Source organism: Convolutriloba macropyga, chromosome 9, assembly GCF_964194025.1.
Source record: "Convolutriloba macropyga chromosome 9, txConMacr16.3, whole genome shotgun sequence".
Lineage (NCBI taxonomy): Eukaryota > Metazoa > Xenacoelomorpha > Acoela > Convolutidae > Convolutriloba > Convolutriloba macropyga.
This window is the reverse complement of record NC_134476.1, coordinates 46476729-46493117: the sequence shown is the minus strand read 5'-3', so window position 1 is coordinate 46493117 and position 16389 is coordinate 46476729. Positions and strand designations below refer to the sequence as shown.

The 16389-nt window shown below is 36.2% G+C and overlaps 1 protein-coding gene across 1 annotated transcript in view; it reads right to left on the bottom strand.

Annotated features, from left to right (window-relative positions):
- LOC142345415 (uncharacterized) overlaps positions 1-16379 on the bottom strand; it is a 60831-nt gene extending 44452 nt beyond the window's left edge. The window contains exon 1 of the mRNA XM_075397464.1: positions 15744-16379. Coding sequence (XP_075253579.1) covers positions 15744-15912 — 169 coding nt within the window. The 5' untranslated portion in view covers positions 15913-16379. The remainder of the gene's footprint in view (positions 1-15743) is intronic.
- Between the last annotated feature and the right edge of the window lie 10 nt (positions 16380-16389).

Genomic DNA, 16389 nt, shown 5'->3' with positions numbered 1-16389 from the left:
GCATTAGTTTCTCTGTTCTAATAAAAAAGATTAATGATAATGAATTAGGCTACAGAGAAGAAGAAACAGGTAAGGCGAGAACAGAGAAATTAATCTTAGATCAAAACAACAAAACAGAATTTATGGTTCATTATAGGATGTTAAAATTCAACTTTAAGATGGGAATGAGAGTAATTAAAATTCAACCAGATTATATATGTAGGGACTATATTCAAAACCATACTAATAAAAGAGCAACAGCTAAAACTGAAGCAGAAAAGGATGTAAGGAAATTAATGAACAATTCACTATATGGAAGAATGTGCTACACGAATCCTCTACACTTCTTTCAAAGTAATTTCTTACACGATGACGGAAGGATAATGAAAAGTATAAGTTAACCAACATTTAAGAAAATAACTAGATATAAGAATTGTAGCCAAATTAAATATATGAAAAAAATAGAATATGATTCTCCAGTACATGTAGGTGTTAATATATTAAGTAAATTCAACATGTATGATGTATTCTATTATGTTCTTCAACCATCTCCCAAAGATCTACAGCTACATTATATGGATCATTATATGGATATTGATAGTTTTGTTTTAAACTTTAGTGAGGGTAATGTACCGGACGAACACATGGATCTGTCCAATCTAGAAGCACCAATCGAAATTAATAATAAAGTCCCCGGCAAGTTCAAACATGAATTGGGAAGCAGAATATTAGAAGAGTTTATAGCCCTGTCACCAAAGATATATATAAATTCAAAGATTATCCTAAGAATACTAAAGAGAAAGGAATAAAGAATTGTAACAATTCTAAACATGAAGAGCATTATAACGCATTAATGTATAACACAGAGAGAACTGTAGATGAATGTAGAATACAGAAAGTTGGTGATAAAATGACAACAACAAAAACAAGTAATATCAGTCTAAAAACATTTGATGATAAAAATTTTACGTAAATAATATTAAAAGCTATCCTCATGATGAGAATCTATATCTAGTAAATAAAATCTACCGAGCACCATTAGATTTAGATAAAACCAATTGGTTAATAAAATTCTAGAACTTAACAATAATGATGATAGAGAGTTAAGTAATGCTGAAATGAAACTACATAATGAGCTATAAAAATGACTACGCTAGATAAACTTATAAAATTAATCAATCTAGAAAAAGAAAAAAGAAAGAATAGATTAGAATATAAATAAAGACAACAAAAAAATTAAGGTGAAATAGAACAGTTATTTGATCTACTAACTAAACCCTTAAATACAAAAAGTGAAACAACGCAAGCTCTTCAAAACAAAACGTTAGCAGCATTAGACGGTAACACTAATATTTTAAAGAGTCTAGAGCATCACTAACAAAACAGTTTTCTTGTTGAGCCAGCTGCTCTCTTAACACCCACACCCGATCCAACTGCAACATTAAAAGATGATAGAGGCAAAACATTTTTTATAAACAATGATATGATTGATATTTTGCTAATAATGGATAAACAAACATATAAATAATTCGAATTAATATCTATTGATCCAAATTCGAACAAATATAAAATAAATGGTATAGAAGTATCTCTAGTACCTGATGGTATAAAAATGAAAAATAAAGTCTATGATTTTTCTAAGGGCTTCTTTAAGTTTATAACTAATAAAGATGTAACCAAAAGAGATATAAAAGGTGATGAAAACAAAAAAAACAACTTCTAAAAGATATTCGCTATAAACAAAGAGGAGATACTAAAAGTAATAGATCAAAACTTATAAGAAGAATGTTTAATAGTATCGGTGAGCCCACTTCTCAGGTTATATCGGTACCAATTGTCAGTGAAGATGAAAAACATCAACGCGATACTAGTGATTATGAACAAGAGGCAGTAGGAGAAGAAGAAGAAGAAGAGGAAGAAACTGATTACGAGACTGATAAACAAATAGAAGCTAGTAGTCTTAGCAAGGGCCTCCGGCCCTGGTTCCCCAAAGCCGAACCCAACAAATTAATAGAAAGATTAGAATTACTTATACTAGAAACAAAAGCTGGGCATGATGGATTATATGATGAAATGTTAAATACATCTAAACAACTATTATCTATGAATATTATTAATCAAGAGCAACGAGACAACTTTGTTTTTAATTATGGTAATTAAATAATGGTGGAAAATCAAAAACTACTAGCTAAAGAAGTATTCAGTCCTAAAATAACAAAGCTTAGAGGCGAAAGAATAATACCGTAATATAAAGATGAAACATGGCCAGCTGATTTAATTGATAGGTCATCTCTAAGTAAATACAATAATAATTATAAGTTTATACCAACAGTTATAGATATAATCACAAAATATGCATGGGCTATTCCATTGAATAATAAATCTGGTTTATCTATAACCAATGGTTTTAAAATCGTATTATGTGAACATGGAAAACCAGAAAAATTATGGATAGATAGAGGTAGTGAGTTTTACAATAAAGCATTTAAATCTTTACTTAAAGAATATGAAACCGAATTTTATACTACTTATAGTGATTTAAAGGCCTTATTCATAGAAAGATTTAATAGAACATTTTTACACATAATTTATAAACCAATGTTCATCAATGTTGATGGTAATTGGGTAAATATATTAAATGATGCTTTTGTAACATATAATAATAACGTTCATTCAACAATTAATTTGACACCTGTTGATGCTTCTTATAATCCTGATAAAATTAGATATTCTATATCTACTTCTACTAGGATTAAACCAAAACTTAAAGCGTTGATTATGTCAGGAATGCTGATAAACGTAATATTTTCTCTAAAGGATACACTTCTAATTGGAATAGAGAAATGTTTAAAGTTAATGATGTTTTAAAAACACAACCGCCAACATATAATATAGAAGATATGAGTGGAGAGATAATAGGATGTAAATACTATGAAGAGGAACTATTAAAATCCGAGTTTGATTTTGAATCTAATAATAGGGTTTTGGAATCATTAAATATAGTTTTTTCTGTAAACAAATACAAAGATGACAAGAAATTGATTCAATCAGGCTAAACAACAATCGGAGAACTCACTTCTCGGATCAACAATAATCAATAATCTAAAAAAATAAATTCCGTCAATTAATCTCAGAAGATAACGATAGTATTGACATGAAAGATACCTATAAAATTACAAATGTACATCCACCCATAGATGAAGAAGATGTCGTTAATAAAGAGTATTATGACAATAATTTAATATCCTCTTCTAATAAAATTGATATTTTAAGTAAAAATTTAACTGAGCTAAGAAAGGGTGACTTTGATAAAGTTACAACTAAAAGCTTACAACTGAACCAAATACAAGTTAATGAAGAACTAATTAATGAGTTTATTAAATCGGCAATTGAGGTTGCAAATACTGTTAACTTTTGCAATAAATTGGCCAGTGATACCATCTCTATACCCATCTGATGCCAACTGTATAATCAATTAAAACTAGAGATTGATAATAATAAGTTTAATCAGAATATTACTAACACTCACCTAGATGATATGTTCACTACTGTTCTAAACGAATTTAATGAATTAAATAAAAAGACTAATTCTGCTATTGATGAAGCCCGTATAAATAATAAAAAAGACAATAGTACAATATATAATAGATATATTATTAGACACTAACCTATTAGACAACAAAGAACAAGAGAGACTAGAGATGCATTTTGATTTTAGTCATGAAGACATAATGAAAGAGATTGAGAGTTATTTTAATTAATCAAAATGGAGGAAACTAAAGCCAGTGCACCCTTACTTTATTCCAATATCCGCGAAGCCGCTTCGCGGATCACCTCCTTCTGAGAACATCAATGATAAAATCCTAGCTTATAATAAATTAAATAATTATATTTCCATTATAAATGATATTAGAAATATTTATGAAACTGAAACTAATAACTATAAGAAGAAATTAAGTGGATACAAAATTTTTATTAACGCAGCTGAGATAACAGCAATAATATTATCATCAATAGCAACAACTGCAACATCAACAACAGTTGCTTTAACGGGTATTGGTTTGACTTATTCTATAACTACAACTTTTGCTACAGCAATTGTTTGTGGTTCATTATCAAAAACATTTAAAACCAAAATATGAAACAAAATTAAAAAATATTCACAAATGTATATTTTAAGTAAATAGTTTAGTGACAAGTTTAAAAACTATATATTAAATCAATTAATGATAATAAAGTAGATAATGATTAGTATGATGAATTAGTTAAGGTATATGGAGAATATAAAAGAATTTGGTGCAGCCGCAACTCCGGTGATAAGAAAAACAAGCGGAGTATTTTTTAAACTAAAATTAATGGTGTTTAGGTATAATAGTATGTTTATTAATAATAATATTAGTATTAATATTTATCATTAGATATATCTAGTCTAATTTATACCCATAGCTATAATAATATTCATAGTTATATTTAAACTCTAATATATTATAATTAAACCCTAATATTTAAACTCTAATTTAATTAATTATCTTTTCTTTGTATCTAAATATAACCCTCTACCTTTCTGTACTACTTTTATACCTTCACCAGTAGTTGCAAATTTAATTAAATCAGGTGTGGCTGATAAAGAAGCTCTTGGGTTTCTACTTGCACCTGCACTTTCTATTTTGCTTGCTACTTCTAATGCTCATTTTGGATTATTAGCAACTTTCTTTCCAAAGCTAACAGTAGCTTTACCAACACTTTTAAAGAAATCCTTCAAGCCCTCAGATTCTATTGATGCATCACTGACAGTCATTGACTTATTTTTTCTAAAATTTAACACAGGATCCCTTTAACAACTTAGTACCATTTGAAGTTCCGTCAATATTCAGGAACATCAACAGCTCCTGATTCGGGACGCCCTCGTTGCGGGCGTGAAATTGGATATCATTCGCATGCGACTTCAGGAGCAAACGGACGAAGATGCAACTCTGGAGAATTGCATTCCACTTGCAAGCGCTGTTGAACTGTCATCAGACTACAACCGAAGTTTTCGTGGAACTGAAGGACTGGACTCGTATGTGCCATCTTCGGAGGCGGCATCAGAGTTGTGCGCCACAGGTCGACCGCCAACTAGTACTGTGAATGAAGGAGGACAAGTTCGAAATAAATGCCAGTTTTGTGGACTTCGTGGCCATCGGCGACGAAACTGCCCAGCTCGGAACGACAGTTGTCATAAATGCCAAAAGAAAGGACATTGGGCGACTGCTTGTCGGAGCCAGCTGGCAGTAACACAACAAGCTCAGCCAGAAGAGTCATCCGTTTCGGCACTGTCGTTGGTACTTCTCGCGGCCGGAGGAAGCTCCGATGCCTTCTACGCTTTGATGAAGGTTGGGAAGAAGAATTTCTCGGACTTGTTGACTCTGGAGCATCGGAGTCATTCATTTCCTACGAAGCTGCACGTCAGTGTGACGGTAAAATAACTATGACAGCATCCGCTACTCAACTTGCAGACAAGACCAAATTACCAATACTTGGCCATATCGATCTGACGATGCAAGTGAACGAGGAAACCTACTCCACTCGTCTTAAAATTGCCAAGAGTCTTCTTGCAGATATCATAATCGGCATGGATCTTCTCGGGCAACACTCAGTGGTACAGCTGGAAACAAAGGGGGATCGTGGCCCCGTCTCATTCTCGAAAGCAGCTCAGGGCACACACGCTGCAGCTATGTTCCCAGCATTGGACATTGAACCACCGATTCTCTTCTCAACCATAACCAAGCAAAGGGCCAAACCAATCACAACTAAATCTCGCTATGCGAGTAAAGAGAACCAAGAATATCTTTCTCAAGAGATCGATCGCCTACTAGAAGCTGGCATCATAGAGCCTTCGTCGTCGCCATGGCGGGCCCAAGCATTTGTGGTTAGACGTGGATCAAAGCCGCGTATGGTTATAGACTATTCAGAAACGATAAATCGTTATACGGAACCCGATGGATACCCGTTCCCGGAAGTGGAGACAATACTCGACGGAGCTCCACAGGACAAATATTTCTCTCGCGTGGACCTGAAATCTGCCTATCATCAAGTACCTATTCAGGAATCAGATCGTCCATTCACAGCCTTCGAAGCAAATGGAGCGTTGTATCAGTTCACTCGACTTGCTTTTGGGCTAACTAACGCAGTTCCTGTTTTTCAACGAGTGATCGATTCTATCATTCGCAAGGAGAAGCTAGAAAAGACACGAGCCTATCTGGATGATGTTATTATTTCGGGGGCAACTCAAAAGGAGCATGACCGTAATCTGGAGAGGTTTATATCAACAGTGAAGAAATACGGAATCACTCTCAACAAAGACAAGTGTCTGTTCAACGTACAATGAATTTCGTTGCTTGGCCATATTCTGGAAAAGGGTACAAAGCGGCCTGACCCTGAGAGACTCAAGACACTTATGGACTTTCCGTTACCGGCCACTAAGCAGGAACTCCACAGGCTCATTGGATTCTTTGCCTACAACGCGAAGTGGATTGCGCATTACTCGGACAAAGTCCGACCGCTCCTGGACGCTTTCAGTGCAGGCCTTCTGCCTCTTCCAGAGTCTGCGCTCAAGGCTATAGGGAAACTGAAAGATGCTATAGCGAAGTCGGTTTTGGCTGTTCCTAAACCTGGTTCGCCGCTCATTATGACGACAGACGCTTCAGGAACGGCGATAGGAGGAACGCTCACGCAAGACTCGCAGCCCATTGCTTTCTTTTCGCGCTCTCTCAGTTCTGGGGAACGTAAACAGTCAGCAGCTGAACGTGAAGCATTGGCCATTGTAGAGTGTAGCCGTAAGTGGATGCCATACATGAGAGCTTAACATACCTTGATTCAAACGGACCAAGAGGCTGTTGCTTTTATCTTCTCTCGCAAAAAGTCCAAGGTTAAGAATGACAAGCTGATGCGGTGGCGATTAGAACTCTCCACACTGTCATATGGAATCGAGTATAAGAAGGGGTCAGAGAACATCGCAGCGGACGCACTCTCACGCATTGCGTCAATTGATAATTCCGGCACAGTGGACAACCTTCACAGACGCTTGTGCCATCCTGGAATTACAAGAATGTGGGAATACGTCAGTCGACACAAATTACCATTTACTTTGAACGAAGTACGACAGTCTTGCTCTGAGTGTCCCACCTGCCTCGAATGTAAACCTAAGTTCTACCGTCCCGAGAAAGCTCATATTATAAAGGCTACTCGGCCGTTCGAACGTATTAGCATTGACTTGGTAGGACCAAAATCAATGTCCCCAGCTGGAAATCGCTATCTTCTCACTGTAATTCATGAGTACAGTCGTTTTCCGTTCGCAATACCTTTAAAAGATATTTGTGCACAGTCAGTCATAAGGTCTCTCAAGTCAATCTTCTCACTTTGTGGAACACCGGGCTTCATTCACTCAGATAGGGGGACACAGTTTATGTCAGCCGACTTCGATAAATTCTGCGCCGATACGGGTATCTCACACTCCCGAACCACACCGTATAACCCCAAAGGCAACGGCCAATGTGAGCGCCTTAATGGAACGGTTTGGAAGGGCGTCGTCTGTACACTCCATTCTCGCGGTCTGCAACTCGATCGGTGGGAAGATATACTGCCTGATGTGCTGGCGTCAATCCGAGCACTCATTTGTACATCTACACAAGAAACACCTCACGAGCGGTTTTTTGGTTTCAAACGCAGGGCGCCTGCCAAATGGAATCTCCCTTCATGGCTGGCACCGGGTCACCCCGTGTATGTCAAGAGTTTTGTTCGCAACAAAGGCGACCCTATAGTTCAGCCTGCAGAAGTTGTGGAGCCAATAAACAATCAATTTACGAGAATTAGGCGGCGTAATGGAGCAGTCGACACAGTTTCATCGTCCATGTTATCTCGCGGCAGTGTGGTGCCAAACCCTCGACGAAGATCCACCCTGCCTCATACCGTGAATGTCCCGGAAAAGCCGCAGGAGAGAAGCGATGTAATAGCGGATACGTCGATTATGGACAACAATGCGCAAACCCTGGAAACGCTGGCTCCAGGATCGCAGCAAGATGTTTGCATGCCACGTACTGGTGAGGAGTCACCGCCCGTCATTTCCCAGCCAAGGGAGCCGGCAGGCCAGAGCACTCGTCGCAGTGGAAGAGTAAGGCGTCTGCCAGAACGCCTACGCTCAACTGTAGACAGCAGCGTCATCCCTGAGACTTTCGACGAAGACGAGATCATTTGGAAGTACGAGGAGCAACATTAGCGGGGGAGAATGTTGTGATAGTCGTTATAAATAATCTACCATTCCTTGTTGTTATTCCTGCATTTGTTTATGTGTTTGATATCGTGTATCTTTCAGAACCAACGTTGAGTTAAAGCTTTAAGACAAAGCCTGTTTTCCACTACAGTTATAGAATGTTAAGAGTGTAATTATAAATGTGGAACTCCTTTTACTCTATGTAAAAGAAACCGATTTGTCAAATTAGAATGACAAACGTTTTCGAACTTTACGTTCATCGTCAGGTTAAAACTGTTTTACAAATTGTAAAAAGATAAAATGAATAAGTATTTACATTTGTCTGAGACCACACTTAAAACAATTCTATGAACTTCTAAAAAATTCAATCGAGAATTTTCCCTTATATACAATTTTTGGCCTATTTACAACTCATATTTACATCTGTTGTCAATTTATTTAAAAACATTCCTATTCGGATTTTTCGATTTTGCTCATCCTTTTACTTTAGCTTTTCATTATAAAATAGAACATAAAGATAAAATTAGTGGGCGTGCGCAATCATGCGGGTTGGGGCTTATTTTTGGGTTAATTGGCCCATTTCCCGAATTCGAGAGGGGGAACGGACCAATTTTATTTTTTTTTGATTGCGAGTATAGTAGTGGATAAAACGGGGGTTACAGTTAACAGTACAATTTGGCTCATTTCCCCGAATGTGGCTAGCATGAGGGGAATGAGACAAATTGGGCTGGTGGCTGGAACCCCTGTTTTGCCCACTACTTAAGATAGCTAGCTTCTCAATGGATTGGTTTTCTCGAAAAGGCTCAAAGCCTAACATTGATTGTTGTTTTGTGGCTGAGTGCGCCAATTGATGATCCGTTATTAGAGTAAAAGAAACCAATTTGTCAAATTAAAATTACTTCCAATAAATAAAACAAACGTTTTCGAACTTTACGTTCATCGTCAGGTTAAAACTGTTTTACAAATTGTTAAAAGATAAAATGAATATGTATTTACATTTGTCTGAGATGACAATTAAAACAATTCTAGGAAACATTCTAAAAAATTCAATCGAAAATTTTTCCTTATGTACAATATTTAGCCTATTTACAACACATATTTACATCTGTTATCAATTTACTTAAAAACATTCCTATTCCGGATTTTTCGATTTTGTCCATGTTCTTGTATTTTTAGGGTTATTCCGAATTTGCCCTAACCATAAGTATCCCTCTTGTGGAGGTTTTGCAAATTTCGTTTTGTCATGCACAAAATGTTTTTTGCCCTATGCATTCACATTTAGTCAAAATTATGATTTGAACTAATATTTTAGCGTGAGTTCCCTCCCCCTATATTCGTCGCGTGTGTTTAGTGCCGGCTTCAGCTTGCTGATATATATAGCTTCGATGATCATTAGTTTTTCTACTGACCGACAGGCGTCCAGAATTCTCCATTCAATGTCATTCGTGGCGCCACGACATTCAACTAGATGTTGACCCACCTGTGAATCCTTCTTTTGATGTTCTGTTATCCTTGTGGTAACATGCCGGCTTGTTTGCCCAACATAGATGGATCCGCATCCATTACATTTAATTTCATATACCACGTGGGATTTCAGATCTCTATCAAAGGATGATTTCAGGGTGGGGAGGCACGATCTTAATTTTCGCGTTGTAAAAACTACTTGCAATTCGCATAGTTTCTTCAATTTGCTTGCGAAGTTTTGAGTGAGGTTGCCTCTGTATTGTAGAAAAATAGTTGGCTTATCATTAGATTTAGTCTTGCTTTTTTGATGCTCTTTTGGTGTTGTTCTTAATTGGTCTTTACCGCCACTTATTATTTTTTCTAGAGTCTGATTCACAATTTTTGAAGACCATTCCTCTGGATATTGATTTTTGGTCCAGCAAGATTTGTTCTTTTCAAGAGCCTGATCGAAGGCCAACCAATTAGAGGTTGCATTAAAAACCCTGTGAACCGTCCCTTGAATCACATTTTTCTTATGTTGAAGCGGTGCACAGCTGCGAAAATTCAGTATTATTCCAGTGTCAGTTGGTTTTTGATACCAATGACAGGTGATATTATTTTTGCTGCTCACATTTACGTTAATGTCAAGAAAAGCCAAACCCCCATCCATGTTCACTTTTTCTAAGGTAAATTGCAGGTTGTTGTGTAATGAATTTGCAAATTTTAAATACTCATCCGGGTCACCACGAACCGTGCAGATAATATCATCCACATACCTTTTAAACAATTTCATCTCCTTATCGTGTCCCACTGTCTGTTGGTTGCTGCAATAAGTACAAATCCAAACCACATCCTGCATGTTGGCGTATTCCTCATTCGATATTTTTTGGTATCTTGCATGAAACCAGTTTTTGCATGACTCACATTCCACTCCTTTTCCTCGGTAGGTTTATGTACCTTTGCCAGGCCATAAAGCCTCGCTGGTTGTGAACTTCATTAAATTTTGCAGGCTGTTATTGATCTGTTTTTCATTTTTGATCACAATTTCATCTTTAGCTACTTCGATTTTTTGAAATTGATCTGAGTTCAGTACCTCATCAAGTTTTTCCCTGTACGTTGACTTCTTCATCACACAGAAACCGCAACCTTTGTCAAATGGTACCGCCAGCAAATCATTGGCTTTTAGGTAATCATGCACTTTTTTGACCCCTAAACACACGCGACGAATATAGGGGGAGGGAACTCACGCTAAAATATTAGTTCAAATCATAATTTTGACTAAATGTGAATGCATAGGGCAAAAAACATTTTGTGCATGACAAAACGAAATTTGCAAAACCTCCACAAGAGGGATACTTATGGTTAGGGCAAATTCGGAATAACCCTAAAAATACGTTATTAGAGTATAGGAATTATATTAGTTATAAATGAAGCTGGAAACGTTATAAATGAAGCTAGACGAAAATAGAGTATAATTGAAGTTATGGTCAGCAAGACTTTAATCATATTGGATTATTCTCTGACTATGGCCATGGTGCAATAAAGAATGTGGAAATGAAGCGCGAATGTAGTTTGTTGAATTATAGGCTCAAAGGGACAAGAAATGAAAGAATTGAATTGAGATAATGTTATCGAGATTATGATTAAAATGGGATAAGTCGAGGATGTTTGAAATTAAGACTCCCCCTCTGGCAAATGCAAAATTAAGACAAATGACTTTTTTCCACAATTTTATGTAGCAAAAAGACAAAGATAAAATGAATTTTTTGGTACAAAAATGTACTCTAGTATCACACGGTTCCTATTTCTACTAGTCAATGTATCATAAGAGAAATAATGGAGAAACAAGTAAAATACATAGTGTAGGACAGACAAAAGAAAGCTATATGTGTAATTGGTATTGTGTAATAATGGAGTTAGTGTACGTATATGAGTCACCCAATCAGTAATCTACTTTAGTGCAATCCTTTAGTCGGGTAAAAATTTGTCTATACTTATTGGAATGCAATGGTTGATAGGATTTGTTAGTCAGTAGGCTTGGTTTTCTCCATCTGAATTTTTGGGGAGAGTTTTTTTCTTCAAGGTCGTTGACAATGTTTTGGTTGGAAGAATTAATTTTATTCTTAGGGCGTCGTCCTTTTTTCAAGTTGTGGGCGTAGTTGACAAACAGAGGTGCAGGCTTGTTTGCAAGTGCGTTGTTGGCAATTTTCAAAGCTTCAGAGCGCGGAACATAGTGTTCTTCTGTAAGGTGGGGAGCGAGTTGTCATTTTCCGGAGCGTTTAAGGGGCAGTTGGAAAATGAGATTGGGAAGACAATTTTGTTGTGAGTGATGACGTGTTTTTTAATATGACAAATGTTTCTCACGGTTGATTATTTTTGTAGCCACAGTTGATACAGCTCAGGGTGTCGTCCGCTTTTCGGTGTTCCTTATCCAAAAGTTTATCGTGGAGTTTGAAGTTGGAGCCAATTGGGATTGCTGCCAATTTTTCCCGGATTTCTCCGGATGTTACCGTTTAAGACCTTTTCCGACTTGGTCCACATCCAAATACAGGATTATAATTTTACAGGCTTGACCGTTGCTTTCCAGGAATTCCAAATCAATGTTTAATTTGACTGTTCTATGCTCTTGCTTGGTTACAATTTCAATTAGAGGCATTGTTTAAATTTAAAATTATTTGGTAATTGATGCGGAAAAATTGTCGATCAAAGTTGGCAGACGTGCTATATGACTAAGAAAGTTCAAGTTGCGAGGAACATATATCGTATAAATTATTAATAGTATTCGGTTCAGGTGTCTGGTAAATTCTGGGTATAGACCATAATTATCTTCCTTACAGACGTACAATTGAGCAAGTGATCTGAATGATCAAATTGATCAAGTTTGATAAGAGAACTTAAGGAATGTGCTTCATTTTTAAACTTCCTACGATGATTGTCAATGTGTCTTTGATTAGATTGTAGGTGGTTTGTTTTTCCAGATGGTTGATTTTTATCAATAAAGGTTTTGTTATGACCATTAATAAGTTATGACCGTTAACTTTGATAAGTGTTTTTTTGCCACATGCGGCTACTTGGCTTTCGTTTTTTTTTAGTTTTTTGATAGGTTTTTTTCTGAATAGATTTTGAGCCCGTTCGTAGTAGTTTTTAGGTCTTATTTATTTGTTTAGTCGAAGAAAATATTTTTGTACATCAGGATCGTTCTTTTCTGTTTTTTATTTCAAGATTTTTTGATAAAACGATAAATCTGCTCTTCGTATACTCCTGCAATTACGATTGAATTGCGCTTCATTTTTCAATCTTTGTCTTGCCATTTTTTTTCGTTCGCGTGATTAAATTGTTTGTCACTCGTGAATTAACCTGACTAAAATGTCTTTCAATCAAAATGACATTTCTTTACTTTAGTTCAAGCTGATACGTTCAACTGAGTATATGTCACTTCATCTGAAGGCTATTCGAGAGCACCCGGGTTGGCTCTTCTTAGAAACCATATCCAAGACCATATAGGGTTCCATAGACGAAGAGCATTGATTTCGTGTATGATCTTGCAATGGTATCCAAGAAACCATAAATGGTCTTGGACATGGTTTCTAAGAAACCATTGACGCCCGACTCCTCAGCGTTGATTTGATCATCATCGTTGATATGGTTTGAACAAATCATGTATGATCTTTGATATGGTATCCAAAAAAAACCATATATGGTTTTTGATATGGTTTTCAAGAAACCATATATGGTCTTTGATATAGTTTCTAAGAAACGATGTATGGTCTTTGATATGGTTTCTAAGAAACCATGTATGGTCATTGATATGGTTTTTAAGAAACCATATATAATCTTGTTACAGTTTTCAAGGTACCATATGTGGTCTTTGACATGTTTTCTTAGAAACCATAAATGATCTTGCTATGGTATTCAATAGTCTATATATATGGCCTTTGATATGGTTGCCAAGAAACCATATATGATATTGGTATGGTATCCAGGAAGCCATATATGGTCTTAGATATTGTTTACAGAAGTTCAAATATGGCACTGGATATAATGACCAGTTTTGCGTGCGTGAGCAATTAAAACATTCAATTCCGCAACCTTTTAGAGTGGTGAAGATTAAGTTAGTTTTTTGGGATAAACGCTGACAACTAAAGCTCCAAAAAACGAATAAAACCAGAAAAAATCATATAAATAGAAGAAAGTAACAGAAGTCTTAAGAAATGTTCTTTAACCGGCTTCATAATTCCTCAAAAACGGTGCATAGAGAAAAAATTTGGTCAAAATTCAGTTTTCATTGAATTATTTCTATAGCACAATGAAGAATCAAAGTGCAAAATCAATTCAATTATCTTAATTGAACAAAAATAAGGAACCACGATTTTTCGTCAAGAGTTAGTCCTCTTCAGTTCTTAGTTCCTGCAAATCCGAAACGAGAAGCGAGAGTGAATTTCTAATCTCACGGGGAGCATAACAATTTTCACTTATCAACAATAAACGCTGTTTAAGTTTGTTCTCGACCACGCAGTTCTCTGCTATGTAATCCACCAGCACACCTAGGCTGTATGTCGGAGCAGAATCCAGTTCTTGCTTGCTTTTCTGCAAAACTGGGAAGATAAGCAGGTTCAGAGTACAAATGTTTAATTTCCTTTGTTAACTGTCGCAGAAATAATAGAGGTGCTGTTCGATTTTTTCAAATCTAAATGATTTCCAAAAAAAATTACAGATTTTTTCAAAATAGACTCTCGAGAATCAAAATCTAAGACATGGTAATGCATAGTTGTTCCTCCTAAAAAACTATTGCTATTGGAGGTCATTAAAAAAGTTCGGAACCACAACAAAACTGCATTAAAACAGTTTCTACGGTGCCATTTCTTTTCCCTTAAAGAAAGTTTTATTTCGCATCATTTTTTCCACCATTGTACCGATTACTTGATTGTTTTTTACTTAGAAATCTCAACTTAGTCATTTGTTTTTGCGAAAGCAAGCTAATTCCACAGACGCAAAACTGTGCGATTTTTTGTGTTTATGGTCTTATATGGGCCATATAAGTCTATGGCCTTAGATATGGTATCTAAGAAACCATAGAAATCTTAAACTTTAGCAAGGTGCCCTCGATACGTTTTATACTCCGCCAAGCCTCTTTTCAGCGAAAACAAAGTGATTCCAACCACAAAAAGTGTGTGCACATTTTTTTTTGCTTTTATGGTCTTATATGGGCCATACAAGTCTATGGTCTTAGATATGGTCTCTGAGAAACCATATAAATAAATTTTTATTGCTTCTCCAAATGAAATTATGCGTCAAGAGCCTCGTACTACGACCCAAAAGACGTAGATTCAGTGTACTTTCAATTTTTTTCATGGTCTTGGATATGGTATCCAAGAAGCCATACACCCATATATGTCTTGGATATGGTATCTAAGAAGGGTCTATGGTGGTCAACCCGGGCAGTTAATAGAAGCGGCACTAATTTATACAGACTCCTAATCGAATTATAACATCAATTAAAAAGAAAAATTCTCTTTTAGGTCTGTTTTTGTCATCTTTTTGAGACTGAAGATCTAATTATCGGGGCTGTTTTCTGGCAATCTGCCAGCTATATTCTTAACTCGTGCAAATGTTAATGTTGCTGATTTTTAAAGTGGAATTTGGCGTGGTAAGCCCTAAGTTTGATCAAAAATCTTTTCTTATTCTGTTGCTGAGAATCTTTTTCTTGCGTAATCTTAAATAGGGATATCCAAATACTTCAATTCTCCATGGAAAGCCACAATCTTTTTCATCAGGAATGAACAATTAGCACAGAAAAAGGTAATTTCTCACAGGCTAAAGAATATGCTAGGACAGCTGTGCCACGCAACTACTCGCAAGCTGTTTTTTTTAACGAAAGCCAAATTTGAATTAGTCATTGATGGAGAAGTCTTTGGTGCGTTCCCGGATTCGAATTTGAAAGTTTTATAGTATCGTTTTAAAGCTCAAATCAAATATCGCTAGAAATAAAATCGCCCATTTAAGTTGCTCTAGTGCAAGTGTGAGTGGGCAATGAGTAAAGTGGGGCCAGAGTCATGTGACAATATGTACTCACCTCCAAAGAAAGCCAACTGACTTGTCCATACTCGAACTGTGTTTTTGAGCAGAGTCACAGTAGTCCTGCCGCTTGCGTCAGTAATAATGCCTCTTCTGTAATGTTTTAATTGCACCAATCTTCCTCTCCCGTTAACATGAAATAATAAAGTTTTTGAGTATAAATTCATATCGATTCCAATAACAATTACAATTACTTGGTGCTCAATTCAGAGCTTGATAACATTTTCATTGAGAGATTCATAGCAGAATGTTAGAACTGTAATAATGTAATGTGCATTCATTGATGAATTTCTAGCGGTGTTTAAGATAAAACCGGAAATATAATTTTCAGGAGTCTTTCAGCATTGTGAAAGAAGAAAAAAATCAGTATTGCTGCTACGATCGGAATGTACCGTGCGTTAAAAAGTGACCGTTGTAATTCGACTGTTTGTTGACATATTTTCTCCGCAAGTGCTGTACAAATATATGACGTCTGGAAGCCTTTTTCCTCTTGCTGAGTTAACACGTACTTCGCTGCCCCTTACCCACATCTTGCACTATAGTTATTACGTATTATCCCTACTGTCTTATGTGACCTCTCTTGTCTTATCTCCCCACCTCTTTCTCTCTGAAAGTGCTTTCAAGAAAGCTCTTTTCCGGCTGGA